We start from the raw sequence: 19,314 nt of genomic DNA on the forward strand, positions 1-19,314 counted from the left end.
TCCCTTCCTGTTCCTGACTTCCACCCATACTGACTCAAAAGAGGATCCTGCTACATTACCTACCCTTTCTGCAGCTGTAATAGTATCCCTGACCAGTAATACCACCCCTCCTCCCCTTTCCCCCCCTCTCTATCACTTTTAAAGCACTGAAATCCAGGAATATTGAGAATCCATTCCTGCCCTGGTGCCAGCCAAGTCTCCGTAATGGCCACTACATCATAATTCCATGTATGTATCCAAGCTCTCAGTTCATCACCTTTGTTCCTGATGCTTCTTGCATTGAAGTACACGCACTTTAGCCCTTCTACCTTGCTATCTTTATACCCTTTATTCTGCTGCTCTTTCCTCAAAGCCTCTATGTTAGATCTGGCTTTACTCCATGCACTTCTTTCAGTGCTCTATCGCTCCGGGTCCCATCCCCCTTGCAAATTAGTTTGAACCCTCCCGAACCATGCCAGCAAACCTACCAGCAAGGATATTGCTCCCCCTCGAGTTCAGGTGCAACCCATCCAATCTGTACAGGTCCCACCTTCCCTAGAAGAGATCCCAATGGTCCAAAAATCTAAAACCCTGCCCCCTGCACCAACTCCTCAGCCACGCATTCAACTGCCATCTCCTCCATTTCTTACCATCACTATCATGTAGCAGCAATCCTGAGGTTTATAAAATTATGAGAGGCATCAATAGGTTAAGTAGTCAGAGTCTTTTTACCAGGGTAGAAATGTCAAATACTAAAGGATGTACTGTAGCTTAAAAGTAATAGGGAGATATGAAGTTATTTTTTAAAAAGTCAAATACCTGATGAACAGGCCTGATGAACAGGCATTATATTCAGATAACCTGATGGACGTACAGGGAATGGAAGGATTTGGGTTACCGTCTGTGCAGGCAGAATTTATTAGGTGATAATTAAATAATGGTACCAAAATATGGCTCATTGAAATGCATTTCAATTTGTTGCACAAAATCTGTACTTGTAAGCAACACAAAATATCTCTCAGAAATTAATAATAATCATAAAGGAAACCTACCCTTTGTTTTTACCATTTCTCCACCTCTCTACAAAACACCTTCAAGTACTGAAGCAGGATTAATGATCTCAAATGTTGACTGTTCCTTATTCCACTGATGCCAGCTGTTTCATCATTTTAGTTTTTTAAATTTTTTATCATAATAAATTGTTCCTGAAATAAGTCAACTGTTTATCATTGTCAAATTATGTGTCATATAAATAGGTTTTATTTATTTTTAAAGTTCTAAACCAAGACTAACATGTCAAGGTTGATTTATCAGTATTTTAAAAGTTTTTTGAATCACAACTACAAATCAAATATCTATGTCACACTGGCACAGGTACTCCTTGAAATAACACAATTACTTCTCTGGGCCCATATTCTCAATTTGTCAAGTTATTGCTCTAACAAACAAACTTAATGTTAGAGAGTACAAAGAGATATAGTCAGTTATAGCTAATTGGAACTATTAATAATATAATCATTTGCCAGTCTTGGACTGTTTTCTACTGTAAGAACCACCAGTTCATCTTTAGATTTTATTTTAAATACTAAGCAGCAACTGAAATCATAGGTATAGTTGTGTCAAAGATTGCTATCCATCTGGTAATAGCTGCACCTGTTGAGTCAGATACCTTGAAATTACAGACTGCAGTTATTTGACATGATGGACTTAGAAAGGTAGCATTTGGAAAAGATTAATAGGTGCCTTTAGATTTTGCAGAACATGGAAGGGAGTCTTGTTATTCATATTACTGTATTAGAAACAGACCTCTAATGGCTGCAATAGAAAGTTACCCTGGAAATACATCATGTATTCAGAAGTAAAATAGACCGGATGAAGTGTCATGGGTCATGAATGATAATCTCAGAGCCGGCAGAAATTGCAAAGTACAAATCTCTAATCTAGTATAGTTTATTCTATGTTCACAATGTGCTCCCCTCTACAGTGAAGAAATTAAACACAGACTGGGTGACCACTTTGCAGAGCATTCACACTCACTCCACAGGATGAACTTGAGCTTTCTGTTGTATGCCACTCCCATTCCAACCAGCCTACAGCTCTCTCCACTGGCGTAATGAGATGCAAAGCAGATTAGAAGTTTATCATCTTTCTAGGCATTTTGCCACCTTTTGGAATGAACATCCAACTTTTCAACCAGACAATTTGCTTTAACCTCTTTAATCCACCCAGGATTAGTCACAGAAAAACTCTTGACATCAGTGTTTCAAACTTCAATTCCAAGTTCATCAGCATCACCATAATCTGAACACCAGTCAAAATGCTGCTTTTCAACTTCCCCACAACAGGCAACACAACCACTTGCAGACAAAAGAACAAAATTAGAAGATATTCAGGCAGTAAGACATGATTTCAGAAAACCATTCAGGGAACATATCTTGATGCTTGCATCATGGGCAGAGATAAATTGGGTCGGGAGCCATTATTAAAAGCTTCAGAAAGCTCTATTCTTGCTACCCAGTCTACACCTGGTCTCACTGGTGTCCCCTTTGTCAAGCACTTTCGCTATATCCACTGTGCCAGCCAAGCCTCACTGTGGCCAGCCATTTTAATTCAACTTTACATTCTCACACTAATATACCTGCCTCTAGTCTCCTCCACTGCCAAGTTGAGGCCAAATGAAAATCAGAGGAATGGCACCTCATTTTTCACTTGGGCACTCTCCATATTGGCAGAATGAACACTGAATTCTAAAACATATGATAATCACTCCCATCTGTCCTTGTCCCCCCCTCCCTTTTATTTCACTTCATCCTGATCTACCTGGCCCCCACTGCCCTCTCTTTTGCCTCCCCCACTCTGTCAATCTACCTGACACCCATTCCTCTCTCTTTATTCCCTAGTCCACCTTCCTCACTACCTGAGTCCATCTTCAACCCTTTGTCATTTCCACCTATCATCTCCCAGCTACTAACATCATTCCCACTCTCCAACCTTCCGCAGCTGCTTTTCATGCATTCACCTGGATCCACATATCACCTGCCAATTGTTTACTCCACTCCATCCCTCCACCATTTCATACTGGCCATCTCCTCTCTTTCAGACCTGATGCAGAAGACAAACGAACTCCTTGCTGTCGTATGCACGTGTGAAGCAAGGCATTCCTGATACAAATCCTATCATGCAAAACAAGCCAACATAATAGCCCCAGGGTTGTCATGTTACTGGATAGCTTAGCCTAGGTGTCCAATGCCTTGAATGTACCTGAAATTCAGTAACATTAACTAAAGATTGGCTTTAACATGAAGAAAACCTAAAAATAATTTAAAACAAATTAAAAATTCATGCCTCAGTCCTTTGCAGCAGTTCCTTCTCAATGAAATTAATCGTTACTGATTTAGTTGCAATTTGGACTGCTACTAGTTCAGGCGCCACTTTTTCTACCTCAAATACTATAGGAAGTTCATTCTGAGCTGCTGGACTCTAAGAAAGGGTCAAATAACTGGCAAAGTTCCAGAACATACACTATTAAGGACTTTGCAGTACACATTTCTCAAAGTGAAACATTAAAAATGTATTGGTATGGAAAAGAAGGGAATAACAAGGTTGCTTTGAACAATGCAGAAACATGAGCTGTATCATAAAGAATGGTATTTCCAATGTAAAATTTACTGATTATAGTTCTAATAATTATTAAAATTTCTAAAGCCCTTCGAAGAACTTTCCACTCTTTTTTTAGTCATTTAAGAAAATGCTGCTGTCTCAAAGTGAGGGAGGAAAACACTTAAACCTTGAAAGTGATGAAATGTGCCAAGTGCGTTATTGAGTATTTTAATCACAAAACTATCAAGTTCCTTTACAGATGAGGGACTCTAATGTAAGAGTTTCAAACGTAAAATATCCCAAATTTCATATTAAAGAGATAAATACATACCAGTTGTGGACCATCAGTTTCTGTACTGCCAAAAGAGCATTGTAACGCACTTGCTGATCTTCATGATGCATATGGCTCATTACAAGTTGTTTGCCTCCAAGTTGCTCAATTACACTGAGAAGCAAGCATTCACAATGAATAAAGGTTTGTGATTTTCTTTTCAAATTGTGACTTAACTGTATGTTGCAATCAGGCACCCAGGGCCTTCTAAATCCAAAGAACACAAGTTTAATGAGAGGGAAAAGATTTCAAAAAGGATCTACGGGGTAATTCCCCTTCCACACACAGACTGTATATGAAATGTGCTGCCAGAGAAAGTGGTTGAGGTAGGTACAAAAATGACATTTAAAAGGAATTTTAACAGCTACATGGGTAAGAAAGAATTGGAGATATGGGCCAATTGCCATAAATGAAAAATTGAGATATATTGCAGATTTATCCGAATGATACTGAGACTAAAAGAATTAAATATGAAGTTAGATTAAATGCGTGATGGTTGTGCTCCTTTCAGAAGTGGTAATCCTAAACAAAATAGTCAGGATCTAAGTGGATAGCTTTTCAGAACCACTGAATTGCTTAAGCCTGTTTTTTTTTAAAGAACTCATTTGCTTTAAAATTTAGAGTTACAATTGTACAGCTGAACCAGGAGTGAACAATGCCAACACAGTGGACAAGCAGAAACAAATTTTTTAATCCTTTGGGGTATATACCTTGATCAGTGCAGCAATAATTCAAATTGAAAATTTAATGAAATACAGGAAATAACTTGATAAGGATTATTTTACGTATAAATACGTTATATGCACTAACTGCCCTGTAATGTACTAATACTTCATTGAATTTTAGATGCAGCTGAAGAATGCATACATCTGATGTTGAATTACTGATGAAAGAAATTACCTTTTCAGTTTCATAACAAATATCCACAAAACGATGATAATTTAGAATTACACTGCTTGTAAATTTTAATCAGTGACAATATTTTACCGTTTTCCCCGAGGGTAGTGACGCACATATTCACCAACGTCATGAGCAGCCACTGCCAAGACTTGTGGGTCATCAGAAACTTCCAGAAGTCTTGTTAGAATCCTTCATGAAGCAAAAATAGAGATTAGCATGCATTTTTCACATCATAATCAAAAATTTAATTATTTGAATGCTAGTGAAGTAATTGCAAATACTCGTTAAATTTACTTCAGTAATTCATAATTTTTCTCATTCAATCTTGCAGCATTTTCTCGCCAGAATTTTTCTGATTTGTGAACAGGGCTCCACTCCAGACGTCCTGACTTCAGTTCAGAGCTATATTCATCAAAGGAACTGGAAGCGTAGAATGGCATGATGTGTGAGGGTGGGGAAGGTGGAATGGGAGAACAGAGGAAAAAGATCAATACTGCATCCATGTAAAACAAGAAATGCTTTGAAAATTATTGTATAGAAATTTAAATCTTTTGACCTTGTGAACCAAATGCTTGCATTTCCTTAACTCCATATTTGTTTAGGCTCCTTTTAGTTGAATTCACCTCAATCGTTCTCTGTAGTAGCATGATTCACATTCTCACCACTCTGGATAAAGTTGTTACTTAATATTTTCCTAACTCTCTTGTATTAATGGCTCTTTATTTTAACCTTCATTCACAGCAGAAATACCCAGTCTCTTCAAAACATTTCATGGTTTATCAATATCTATTAGGTCACTGCACAGAGCTCTCATTTTGAAGGAAAGTGCGATTGCTTTTTTCATTCTTTTCTGATATGACCACAGGTTTACTTTATCATCTATCGAATGAGATGCATTTCCTCAGCCTCCAGATGTTATCACAGAAGTTCCATAGGGAACTGCCCTGCCTCCCAGATCCTGCCCCCATCATAAGGAATGCTTGCTGCAGATTGCACATTTTACAATTCCATTTCAATTCCTCAAAAAAATAGTAGCCACCTATGCCTGTATGTCAATTTAAAAATTGCTTGATAAATGGGTAAAAAAAAAGTGGCAGTGTAGGGTAATGAATAGGCATTGTTTAGTCTCGCGAGACCATGGATCTGCGCCTCGAATGGTTTCCAGGGCGCAGATCTGGGCAGGGTTGTATGGAAGACCGGCAGTTGCCCAAGCTGCAAGTCTCCCCTCTCCATGCCACCAACGTTGTCCAGGGAAAGGGCACTAGGCCGATACAGCTCGGCACCAGTGTTGTCGCAGAGCAATGTGTGGTTAAGTGCCTTGCTCAAGGACACAACACGCTGCCTCAGCTGAGGCTCCAACTAGTGATCTTCAGATCACTAGACCAACGCCATAACCACTTGGCCAGCGGCAACACTATGTTGGGTAATGACCATCTCTACATCTAATCTTTGATATTGAATGGCCTCACTCGGCTAAATTCCTCTTTACTACTAACCAGAAACTTAAATGAACCATGAAGAGAAATAGTACACCTACAAGAGCAAGCTAGAAGTTGGGTATCCTGCATTTCATATTTGGAGATGTTCACCAAGATGTTACCTGATTTGGAATGTATTAACTATAAGCAGAGGTTGGGCACACCCAGAGCACTGAAGGCTAAGGGGTGACTTGATGGAAGAATATAAAATTATGAGAGTAAGAATAAAATAGATCGTCCTTTTACCCCAAAGTGGAATTGTTAAACAGTGGAGCGTTCAGGTTTAAGGAGGAGGAAGAAAGTTTAAAGGACTTTTTTTTAATATAAAGTGCTTCATTTCAGAGTGGTACGTGCCAGGAATGTATTACTAGAGAGGTGGAAGTGGATATGATACCAATGTTTAAGTTGTATTTAGACAAACAAAGGAAAAGACATCTCTTCTACCTCTAGAGATGCTGTTTGATTTATATGCAGTTCATTTTGTACAAACTCACTTCCTGTTCATAAGCTTTTTTTTAAAGAAAAGAACATTTCCTGCACAGACGAGGAAATCTGCAGATGCTGGAAAATCAAGCAACACACACAAAATGCTGGTGGAACGCAGGAGGCCAGGCAGCATCTAAAGGCCTTCATCAGGACTAACTGAAAGATAGTAAGAGATTTGAAAGTAGGAGCGGGAGGGGGAAATCTGAAATGATAGAAGACCGGAGGGGGGAGGGATGAAGCTAAGAGCTGGAAAGGTCATTGGCAAAAGGGATACAGAGCTGGAGAAGGGAGAGGATCATGGGATGGGAGGCCTAGGGAGAAAAAAAGGGGGAGGGGAGCACCAGAGGGAGATGGAGAACAGGCAAGGAGTGACTGTGAGAGGGGCAGAGAGGAAAAAATAAGAGAAAAAAGTGGGGGGGGGGATAAATAAATAAGGGATGGAGTAAGAAGGGGAGGAAGGGCATTAACGGAAGTTAGTGAAATCAATGTTAGAGAAACCTGCATGGTTTTATTCAAACTTTGAATTGGAGCAAACATGATAGACAGGCATTGAATGTAATTGCCCATCACCACAGAGATTCATATGAGCAGATAAATACTCTCCACATGAAGAAATAGAAGCATATAACGGCAGTTAAATGTCTTTGCTTTCATCACTTTTACCAGTGTTAATGGCATTACATCAGACCCTCAGTCAAATAACTATGAACTTAACTAACCTAAGATCTTGGACACTTTCTCCAAGCTTTTCCAGTAGAAATTTGATGTCATCAGCAATGTCTTCATCATCGTATTTTTGCTGCTCAAGGTTCTCCAACTGTTTAAGAACTTTGCACTGGATCATTGCAAGTGCATATTCTTGATGCGTTTCTCTTTCCGCAGATTTTTCCAGAAGGTTCTGTTGAAAATGAATCAAAAGTTATCTATATTTTTACATATTTGTCTCCAAGAAAAAAAGCACTCATTTTTATTATTGGCGCTCCTAACGTTTGCCAGTACTCATTTTAAAAAAGGAGCAAATGTAAACACAAGGGACACCAATGCCAAAATGCACATGTACCCCCTGTGGTTACAGGGGGAGTGTGTAAATTACACACAGATAGGACAGGGCTTTAGAGCTGTGAAATTCAATCCTTTCTCAACACTTTCAAGATATGAACAGCATTTGTGCCGAGCTGACAACTGAAAAACATTTTTTCAGACATGTAAGTACAAGACACCCTTTCTATCACAGTACCAAAGCATCATTATCCTATATTTCCTAACATTGAGAGTCACTATTGAAGGTTAACTGGAACAACAGCACAAAGACTGATTAATTTTAACTGTAGCTTGACCACAGAATTTTATTTTAGCCATAATGACTTCTGTGGATTGTCTCAATCTCTAGTAGTCCACATAGGAACTTACCCAAGGATAAAAATTTCCTTAAATTAATCCATTGTGGCAACTCTAGAAAGAGTTGAATTAAAGAATCTGGTCATAACTAACTTGCCATACTAAGCATAATATAGCTCATCATACTCAAAGGTATGGGAGGCAGTGCTCCTTCCACCCTTTACATTGGGCTGAGAGCTCCTGACAAATGACAGTGAACCCAAGGTTCTCAATATCATGCCACATGCTGCAGCTCCTTTTTGAGCAACCATGGGCCAGGTTGGCGCTTACATTACATAACCGTAGTTTAAAAATTGTGATGAGAACATCAGTAAATCTGTTATGTTTCAGATGGAAAAGCCAGACTTACTAAGCTTTCATTAGATTAATATGGAAGAAAACATTCCATCATACATTGAAACTTGGACCAATCTTTACATGCAAATGACATGAATTATACAAACTCAAACCCTTCCACCTGTCACTGTCAATTATTAAATGCTACTTGCAGAAATATCAAATTTCTGATCACTGTTCATGGATTGTGACAAGTATGTTTCGTGCATCTTAACATTAGGACAGAATCAATTTCACTTTAGAAAATAACAGAGCTAGAGCAGCAGGCCATGTGTTTCTGCGATTGATCGTGGTTGATAGTTTGCCATAAATACACTCTGCTAACTAATAACCATTCCCTTTGATTGCTGTCATAACCAGCCCTGAACATTCTCTGAAGTGTGCCCTAACAGCAGCACCATACTGTCATTGACAGTATCCAAATAAAAAAATGCTGGTGCCACGGGAGCTTAGCAGTTAGCGCGACACTACTGCAGCTTGAGGTGCCGGAGTTCAAAATTTAATCCCAGCGTCCTCTTTAAGAGGTCTCTGTACGTCTTTCCCATAGAATGTGTGGGTGCTCCAGTTTGCTCCCAGAGTCTAATGACGCTGTGGGTAGCTAACTGGTCATTGTAAATTGTCCCTTAAGGTAAAATCGGGGTTGTTGAAGGTGCAGTTCAAAGGGCTGGTAGGGAATATTCCGCAAGTTATCTTGAAATAAGTAAATCTTTTAAAAATGCTGATTAATGCAGAATCAATTTTGCTCACTGGCTATAAGGATTGGAATCAACCAACTTTTTGATTGGTTGATCAAGAGTAGAATTACCCAACCTGAAGACTGAAACAATTATAAATGTACAGCAAATGTGCTTCTTCCCAGGTAAATTATTGAATTCTTTAATCTCAGTAATATATGAAAGCTAAACTGCAAATAATTGTATTGATTTTAATGGTTAAAGATTATTGAAATGGAGATATTGCATGATATTAACAGACACTTTCAATTTATTTTCTTACAAAGACAAAAGTGATGACAATAAAATACTCAAAAGATCTACCCTGTAGCATAAACACAATGTTACCTTGTGGCCCATTTTTCAATAAGCACCTTATTCTAGTGACCAAGTAAAATTAGAAGTTCATAAATTTCATACTTGCAAAACCTTCCTTTTCCACCCCATCGTTGTCTAGTAAGAGTTCAATCATTGTCTAATATATAAACACTTCACAAGCTGTCTGATCTACAGTGGCTTAAGTGGATGAAGAGTGGGAGACACAAGAATGTAATTTTGCAGTGGATCCAAGAGTTCAGGCTTTGGACAAGCAAGAAAAGTTAGATGCATTTATTATTTTTTCTGATGTTTGTTCTAAGTTTTATTAAAGCCTGTTGTGTTAAGAAAACAGTGAATAAAACAGCCTACAAGAACTTTAACTGAATGAAGCTTACAGCTTCAGAGGTGAACAAGATAACACGATACCATGGGGGGGGGGGGACATTCTTCACAATTGTCTTCTGATTTTAATGGGGGAAACACTGAGTTATATGCCTGGGTGGGGGGGGGGGGAGTAGCAGATGGAAGGTGCTTTACAAAAAAGAGAGGGCAAGGAAGGGGGACAAAGCACATTTAAGATTATAAAATGCTTTGGGATTTTCCCTAATTGGATTAAGAGCATGAGGGTAACCTAAGAGCTAAACTAATGCTTACATTACGGAGCTTAATACCACTTCAATAGCAAATGCAATTTGTTAATTACTGCATACTTAACTAAGGCACAATATTGCCATAATCAGGCTGAAATGCGTTCCTATTTTAAATTTACAGTGGCCAATTAAACAATCAACCTGCACATCTCTTCAGTGTCAGAAGAAACTGGCATGACAGGAAAAACATACGAACTCCACACTGAACCCAGGTATCTGGTGGTGAGGCAGATCTGTCTTCTTGCCATACCCTTTGATGCTCTGATCAATCAAGAAACTATCAACTTCCACTTTAAATATACCCACAGTTTTGGTCTCCACCATAATCTGGGGCAGAGCACGCCACAGATTCACTACTCTAAAAAAAATTCCTCCTTACCTCTGTTCGAAACAGTTGCCCCTCAATTTTGAGGCGGTGCCCTCTAGTTCTGGATACCCCCACCAGAGGAAACATCCTCTCCACATCCACCTTATCTACTGTTCGAAACAGTTGCCCCTCAATTTTGAGGCGGTGCCCTCTAGTTCTGGATACCCCCACCAGAGGAAACATCCTCTCCACATCCACCTTATCTACAGTTTGAAAAAGTTGCCCCTCAACTTTGAAGCTGTGCCCGCTAGTTCTGGATACCCCCACCTCCATCTTCTCCACATCCACCTTATCTAGTCTTTTCAATATTCAGTAGGTTTCAATGAGATGCCCTTGCATTCATCTGAACTCCAGTGTGTACAGGCCCAGAGTTGCCAAACACCCTTCTTATGTTGACCCCTTCATTCCCAAAATCATCCCTGTTGGGCTAACTGGCCTACAATTTCCTTTCTTTTGTATTCCTCCCTTCTTAAGGACTGGAGTGACATTTGCAATTTTCCAGTCTTCCAGGACCATGCCAGATTCCTGAAAGATCACACCCAATGCATGTTACCTCTTCAGCAACCTCTCTCAGGACTTTGGGATGTAATCCATCTGGTCCAGGTGACTTATCCACCTTAAGACCTTTCAGTTTGCCTAGCACTTTTTCCCTTTGTAATAGCAATGGCACTCACTCCTGTACCCAGCCCCTCACGGATCTCTGGCACACTGCCAGTGTCTTCCACAGTGAAGACTGAAGCAAAGTACTTAGTTCATCTGCTGTTTCTTTGTTCCCTATTACTACCTCACCAGCATCAACTCCCACCTCCCTTTTTATATAACTGAAAAAACTGTTAGTAACCTGCTCTGTATTACTGGCTGGTTTGCCCTCATATTTCATCTTTTCCCTTCTTATAGCTTTTTTAGTTGCCTTTTGTTGGATTCTAAAAGCTTCCCAATCATCCAACTTCCCACTCACTTTTGCTACCTTATATACGTGCTTTCCTTGGCTTTTATGCAGTCCTTAACTTTCCTTGTCAGCCACGGTTGCCTACCCCTGCCTTTTAAGAACTACTACTACTATGGGACACATCTATTCTGGGCCTTGTGAGCTACTCAGCCACCCCTGCTCTGCCATCATCCCCGCCAGTATCCTCCCCAATCCAAAGAGCAAGCTCCTTTCCCATGCCTCTACAATGCCCTTTATTCCATTGCAATAATGATACATCTGATTAATGCTTCTCCCTCTCAAATTGTAATATGTATTAATCATATTATGATTACTGCCTCCCAAGGGTTCCTTTATGTTATGCTCCCTAAAAAATTTGGGTTATTACACAACACCCAATCTAAGATGGCTTTTCCCCAAGTAGGCTCAAGCACAACCATATCAACTCTTTCTAAAGATGTAATTCCATCTCTTACCAATACAGCCACACCACCGCCTATGCTATCCTGCCTGTCTTTTCAATACAAAGTATATCCTTTGATGTTAAGTTCCCAACTATGGCCCTCTTTCAGCCACGACTCAGTGATGCCCACAACATCATACCATCCAATCTCTAATCGTGCCACGAGTTAATCCACTTTATTTCAAATGCTATGCGCATTTAAATACAGCACCTTCAATCCTACATTCTTCGCCTTTTTGAATTTTGCCTCTGCGGTACAATTAAACTCTTTGCTCTGTCTGCATTTGTACCCAATAGCTGGCTTGTCCCTCCTTACATTCATGTTACACCCATCATCTACTTGTAAACCTGCTGGCTCATCCTCAGCTCCATCATCCTGGTTCCCATCCCCCTGCCATATTAGTTGAAACCATCCCAACAGTTCTAGTAAACCTGCTAAAGTCATCTATGTAAAACATGTTGACTTTATGAAGATGACAATGAAAGACATTAAAAAGAAGTCATGAACAGGGAACTGTCATTTTGGTCTCAAAAGTTGCAATAGTTTAAAAAGCAAGTATCAAAATTAATATATTACATCTTTACTGTTTTCCATTAACCAAAGAAATTATTTGTCTTATGGTAATAGTGGTATTATCATTTTGGTATGGGGTGATTCTTGACTCAGACTGCTTTCTGTGGAGAGGGAAATACACGACAACAGCACTGACACTTCAGTAGCTGAAATACAGAGCCAGGACCTTACTGAAGATGACTAATGTTATGCTATTACTTAAACAATAGACAATAGGTGCAGGAGTGGGCCATTCGGCCCTTCTAGCCAGCACCACTATTCACTGTGATCATGGCTGATCATACTCAATCAGTACCCCGTTCCTGCACTCTCCCCATATGCCTTACCCCACTATCTATAAGAGCTCTATCTAATTCTCTTGAATGCATCCAGAGACTTGGCCTCCACTGCCTTCTGGGGCAGAGCATTCCACTTAATAAAGCAAATGATTAGCCAATTCCAAATGAACATCAAAGTAGGTTTTAGAAACTGAGAAAATAGTTAATAAACAAAAAGCAAATGCTTTCCTTTTTAAGATGTTATTGTGTTAACAATGCACCAACATGCTTCAAGCTTCTCTTTCTGCTGGATTCATTCTCCAAACTGGAATACTTTTGTTGTAATTTGTATTCTAAATGGCCAAAGCACAAACAGCTGTTTACATTGTTCACTACAGCTTTGAGAAGTCAAATAATAACCAACTATTCTGAGGTGGTAATTTAATAGCTACTGTGAAACTTCTCCTCCCACCAGATTTTGTACAAGAACTTCATTTCATTTTTGCAATTTCTGTGTTTCCATCAGAATATTTTTAAAAAGAACATTTTCTGCACCAATGTTTCAGACAGCTCTTATTTCCCTGTCTTTGCTGTGCCAGAACAGACAGTATCCTCCATTTTCTGCACTTTTGCCTCACCTCTTTTCTCCTAATCAAACGAGGAAACCTTTCATACTACTGGCCTAGACAATGAATGGAAAATTGTCTTGTTTCTAACAGCTTCAAAATTCTATTACCTTATGCATCTTCCTGCTCTCTTCCAGCATTCTATAAAGAGATTATGCCTTTGGGACTGATTTCTACCACTCTTCTTTCTCCACTGACAGTCCCTTCCTTGCAACATCGTATCATACAAATGCAAAAGGTACAACCTGCCCTTTTATCTTGTTCTTTTGCACCAGTAATCCTGCTAAATCTGCATGTCTTCCAATTTAATATTTTCTTTTGGTGTTCAGAATGTGGTCCTTGGGGAAACAAAGCTTTGGTTTTAGAATACACCTGTAGAATACACCCTTTCAACCCACAAGGGCAACTTGAAATTTCCAACTGCTTGTCAATTTAATTCTCCAAACATGATCTTGTTCAAACAATATAGACAACAATCAGTGCCAATGTTTAACCCAAGTTTAACAATGTAACCTTGAAAGACAGCACCTTCTCTTCTTTCTAAGCAAATTGCATCCCTTGGGACTAAATTAATTCACTTCCAGAAAACCAGCCTCTGTGCTAGAATGAATCAATTCTGATGGATGGTAATCCACCTGTAACTACTTCAGTCTTTCTATTCCACCTTCCCACACTCATCACCTACCTTCCACCAGAAAATACATCTTTCCCTAATCTGTTGGGCATTACCAGCATTCTTTTATTTCAGTTTTCCAGGAAACTGTTGGGTGTTTCACATTTTTCCACATGCCCACTTCTCTAACTATCTTTATTCACTCTCGTTTTATTTTCATTCCACCTAACAGGACGTGCAAGATTAACCAGCATTCCCTTAGTTGTCATCACAATCTATTTTTCATTCAGAAAGTCTTAGGCGTCTATCACATCAAAGACATTTTTTGTGTTCTCTACATCCACCCGAACTGTGCATCTGTGAACAATTATTAAACTGACACATTAAAATTATCTCATTTCACACAGATGTTGCCTGACACAAAATACCCACAAAAAATAGCGGGAATGTTTAGCCTTCTGAGCTTTATTTTGATTTTTTTTGGATTGATTTGTTAACATGAATTCTACATATTTTAAAAAAATGAACTGCAAGTACATGATTAATCAGACTTTTAAATTTGTTCTTCTGATATGAGGCAAATTGGCCAAGCCGAAAAACTGATGCTGTACTACCGTGGGGACCAAAGTAAGGTTTTAAGACTTAATACAATACATGCTGTAAATAAAACTTCCAAACAGATAAAGTTATCTTAAGTATTAAATTCAATCATGAATACACTAGGGGCTTGGTAAGTCATGAATCACCCAAAATGATCAGAAATACCAGAACCAAAATATTCTAGAGTAAACCTTAAAACATAAAATATAAAATTCTCTTAGGAATTACAGAGTGAATTCCTTCAAGGACAGAGAATTCAAAACTTAATTTCAGAATCAAGTTAAGAAAATATGGGTATGCAGTTTGATAAACCATTAGTTTCTTCTGCATAAATTATTGAAAATGCATTTAACTCTTACATTTAAATACAATATTTAACATACAGTATTAAACAAACTTACTATTAACATTAAATGACAGCCAGCCGCTTACTCATTTATCTTCAATGCAGATTAAAAACATCTCAACAGTAATATTTTTATGCAATAGACGGCACAAAGTTCAAAGTAAATTTATTCACAAATTATGTTTATATCACCATATACAGGTGACCCCCATTTTTTGAATGTTCACTTTACGACACCTCGCGGTTACAAAAGACCTCCATTAGTTATCTGTTTTCGCTAACAGAAGGTGGTATCACTGTTACGAAAAAAGGCAGCTCGTGCGCCGAGCAGCCAAGCTCCTCCCCGGAACTGCATCCTCGCCGGCGTTGCTTAAACACGTGCCTGTGAGCATCTGTGCTTTATGTCGGTTTATTTTGTGCATCCATTAGCAAGATGAGTTCTGAGGTATCGGAAAAGCCTAAAAACCGCATAAGGATGTTACACTTAGCAAAAAAACTACACATAATTAAGCGTTTTGATCGTGCTGAAGGCAGTAAGGACATAGTGAGTTTGGCTAAGAAGGATGGGTTTGTGGAAGTTGGTGAAGATGATGTTGAAGAGGTTTTGGCATCCCATGACCAAGAATTGACAGATGAAGAGCTGATGGAGTGGAAAGGATAACAATTGAGACCAAATGCAGTAGCGAATGGCCTGAAAGTGAAGTCATCCAGGAACTGAACGTGAAGCAACTGCAAGAGATTTTTGTTGCAGTTGACAATACCGCAATGATTGTGGAAAAGTACGACTTGAATTTTGAAAGGGTACATAGGTTCAGGGCATATTTGCAGGATGATTTGAGTGCTTACAAAGAACCGTATGATATAAATATGCGTGAGGCTAAGCAGTCAAGCATACTGTCGTTTTTCAAGCCTTCTACATCAGCCACAGCTGACAACGAAACTCGACCTTCGACATCGAGGCAGGCAGACATAGAAGGTGACCTGCCTGCCCTGATGGAAACAGACGACGATGAGATGACGCCCCAGTCTCCCACCACCCCAACCTCCGACGACTCCGCCTAACACACCATCATCAGTGTGCTCGCTGTCTTCCCGATTCCTGTAAGTGAAACTACACTGGACGTACATTATTTCTACTTTATATAAGCTGTGTATTTTTATGTGTTATTTGGTAGCTTCATAGATTAAAGGTTATGGGAGAGAGTGTTTCTGCCGAGAGTGCTTGCACCAAGTGTTTCACTGCGGTGGACAGTGCTGCAGTAATTGCAGAAAAGTATTCCTACTTTATATAGGCTGTGTATTTATCAATCATTCCTGCTTTTACTATATCTTACTATTATTTTAGGTTTTGTGTGTTATTTGGCATGATTTGGTAGGTTATTTTTTGGGTCTGCAAACGCTCACAAATTTTTCCCACATAAATAAATGGTAATTGCTTCTTCACTTTACGACATTCCAGCTTACGAACCATTTCACAGGAATGCTCTACCTTCAGATAGCGGGGGAAACCTGTATATCATTGAGGTTAATTTTCCTGCAGGCATTCATGGTAGAACAAAGAAATACAATAGAATCAATGAAAAACTACACAGAAATAGTGACAAGGAACCAATGTGCAAAAGACAACAAACTGCACAAACACTCAGTAAATAAATCTGAGAACGTATCGTAGAGTCCTTGAAAGTGAGACATGAGTTATAGGGTATTTGAAAGTGACTCACTGCAAGGCATCTGAGCATTAATGAAGACAGAATAAAGTTGCCAACATCTGACCTCTGGAACACTGGTGAAGATGTAGCAACAATACCAACAGATTTCATTCTGTCAGTACACCACTTATCCAAAAACCTCTGAGAACTAGAAGTTTTTGTTTGAGTGCCGACAAGATGCCACTAATAGAAAATTCCACAGGGTGCTGGGAAGGTTCCTGGGTGATGCGCAAGTCTCCGAGCACCACAGACCGCTCTGAGACGTTACCTCAGATACCCTGAGTGGAGCCCAGTTCTTCCTGGAGTCATCACAGCCAGACTTTCATGCATTACTCAGATTACCATGTAAAAATAATGCATATTCTCTGCTGTGTTGTTGAGACATTGTTGAAAATGTCAAAAAGGCCTCATTGGGTAACAGTGAAAAGAAAAAAAGTGTTTATATTTATCGTTAAGACAAAATCAAATTTGGTAAGTGTGAAGCAACTGACAGAGTATGGTGTTAAAATGACCACCATCTACGACCTGAAGAAACAGAAGAACAAATTAATAAAATTTATGCCGTAAGTAATGACCAGAAATTAATGAAAAATAGAAAAGCACTGCATAAGGTGAAAGCTGAAGATCTCGACTTGTATTGAAAGAATGGATTCGTCAGCTTAAGACTGAAGATATGCTGATCTTGAAATAAGATCCATCACGATGAACTGAAGACAAAGTAATTGTGAATATTCAGCAGGCTGGTTGCAGAAATTTAAGAAAAGGCACGGAATTAATTTTTTAAACATTTGTGGTGATACAGCCCTTGTTATTCATGAAACGGCATTGAAATTGGAGGGCTAGAGCAGCGTGCATTTGTAACAGAAATCATGTCATTTATAAAATCAAAGGAAGATTGCTACAAGCAAAAACCATAGTTAATGAGGCATACGAAACAGGAAGAAACATTTTAAAAAGTCACCCAGCGCTGTGCTTCCTCATCCTGAGAGCAGCTGCTTCCAGGTCCCTCATCTGCAACGATGTTCCTCCGCGCAATACTGATAATGACAATGTACTCTCTCTCTCTCGTTTCTCAGACCTGATGTAGTTTGGTGCTACGTTTATCCTCCTTTGTAGGCAAAGATCATCATTTTTTATTGGGCAATTAAAAAACATTATTTTTACATGACTTCTGAAATTTCATCACCACCTAAAATCCCAGGGTTGAGTGCAACATGACCAGTGTTATTATTGCATTAAAAATAAAATGTTGACTTTTTCAGTTTTCATTATACTTGCTTGTATTTACCTATACTGAAATTCCATCTTTTGTTTTTACACCTTACATAAAACCGAAAAATGTGGAATACATTGTACTGCAACCTTTTAATCAAAACACAGTATCGTAGGTGGAGAATGAAAGCCAGCAGTTGATTGTTATTTAACAGCTGATTCAAATATTCTCCTGATGCTGTTGTGCTACTTGTGTTACCCTGCACACATATTTTCATTATATTATATGTAATAATTGTTACATAGACATAGCTAGGGTGCCCAAGACTTTTGCACAGTACTGTATCAACTAAATGTTTACCAATATTAACATAAGACTCACAGATACTGCTGTTTCTAGGGCAAATAAACAGAGAATGGAGATTGATGTCTTTCCGTCATGTGTTTCAGATCGAATCAAAATCAACACGCGCAGGAAACGATATAAAAACATTGCTTACTGTACGGTGCAAGCCTTAGGCACCCTAACTATATATATGTGCTATATGTGCAATGAACAAGTGTAAGACAAATAGTGCTTAGTGGCAGCACATAAATTTAGAGTTGGGAATGACGACAATACCAAACAGCCACTGACCGTCCACCTGGGCGGTGGAAGTAGTGGTAGTTTACCATTCTGATGGTTCAATGTACACATTGGTTCAGGCACAAAATTATTAAAAATTATAAAACACCAGGGTATATCTATAAACTGCATATGTAATGCAAATAGATTTTGTGCTTTCACTTGGGTCTCATTCCCAAACTACTACATTAAACGGATGCAAATATTCCAAAATATGAATAAGTGGTACTAAGCCTGCATCATAAACTTATATGTATATACATACCCTAAATGTTGCCAGGATGATCCTGGTTACTTTTTCTTTCACAGACTCCTGAAGAATATCAGATAAAGCTGGGACAATATTCAGTCTGCGAAGATGTTCACATAATTGTGGACTAAAGGCCAATAACCAGAAGGAGAAGATCAGCTGATACTGTAACTGGAAGCCACATTTACTGTTTATAACAGCTATAATGCTGTGAAGTAGAAAAACAGAAATTAAATAAAAATTTGCATATTTGATGCATAATTGTATGCTTAAATTTAAAAAATCGAAATAGCTTTCAAAAGTCTAATGTAACCTTTTCTTAAAATCTTTAATGCACAAAAAGAAAAACCAATGTGTTACTGAAAATATGATTATTCAATTATTTAAATCATACTCAGACATAGTTTATTTCCTTAAGATGTTTCAGAATGAGAGACACACACACACAGTCAAGCAGCATCTATGGACGGAAATGAACAATTAGCTTTACGGACCGAGAACCTTCAGCAGGATTGGTAGGAGAATCTCTTGTGTCTCAGGTCTATAATCGCTGAT

At 38.8% G+C, this 19,314-nt stretch overlaps 1 protein-coding gene across 2 annotated transcripts in view; it reads right to left on the reverse strand.

Annotated features, from left to right (window-relative positions):
* Positions 1-19,314, reverse strand: part of atp6v1h (ATPase H+ transporting V1 subunit H) — a 94,930-nt gene that overhangs the window by 9,974 nt on the left and 65,642 nt on the right. For both annotated transcript variants that reach the window (XM_059981002.1, XM_059980994.1), the window contains 5 exons: positions 18,775-18,967; positions 7,494-7,672; positions 5,105-5,230; positions 4,898-4,999; positions 3,911-4,024 (listed from right to left, as the gene is read on the reverse strand). In XM_059981002.1, coding sequence (XP_059836985.1) covers positions 3,911-4,024; positions 4,898-4,999; positions 5,105-5,230; positions 7,494-7,672; positions 18,775-18,967 — 714 coding nt within the window. The remainder of the gene's footprint in view (positions 1-3,910; positions 4,025-4,897; positions 5,000-5,104; positions 5,231-7,493; positions 7,673-18,774; positions 18,968-19,314) is intronic.

Source organism: Hypanus sabinus, chromosome 1, assembly GCF_030144855.1.
Source record: "Hypanus sabinus isolate sHypSab1 chromosome 1, sHypSab1.hap1, whole genome shotgun sequence".
NCBI classification, from domain to species: Eukaryota; Metazoa; Chordata; class Chondrichthyes; order Myliobatiformes; family Dasyatidae; genus Hypanus; species Hypanus sabinus.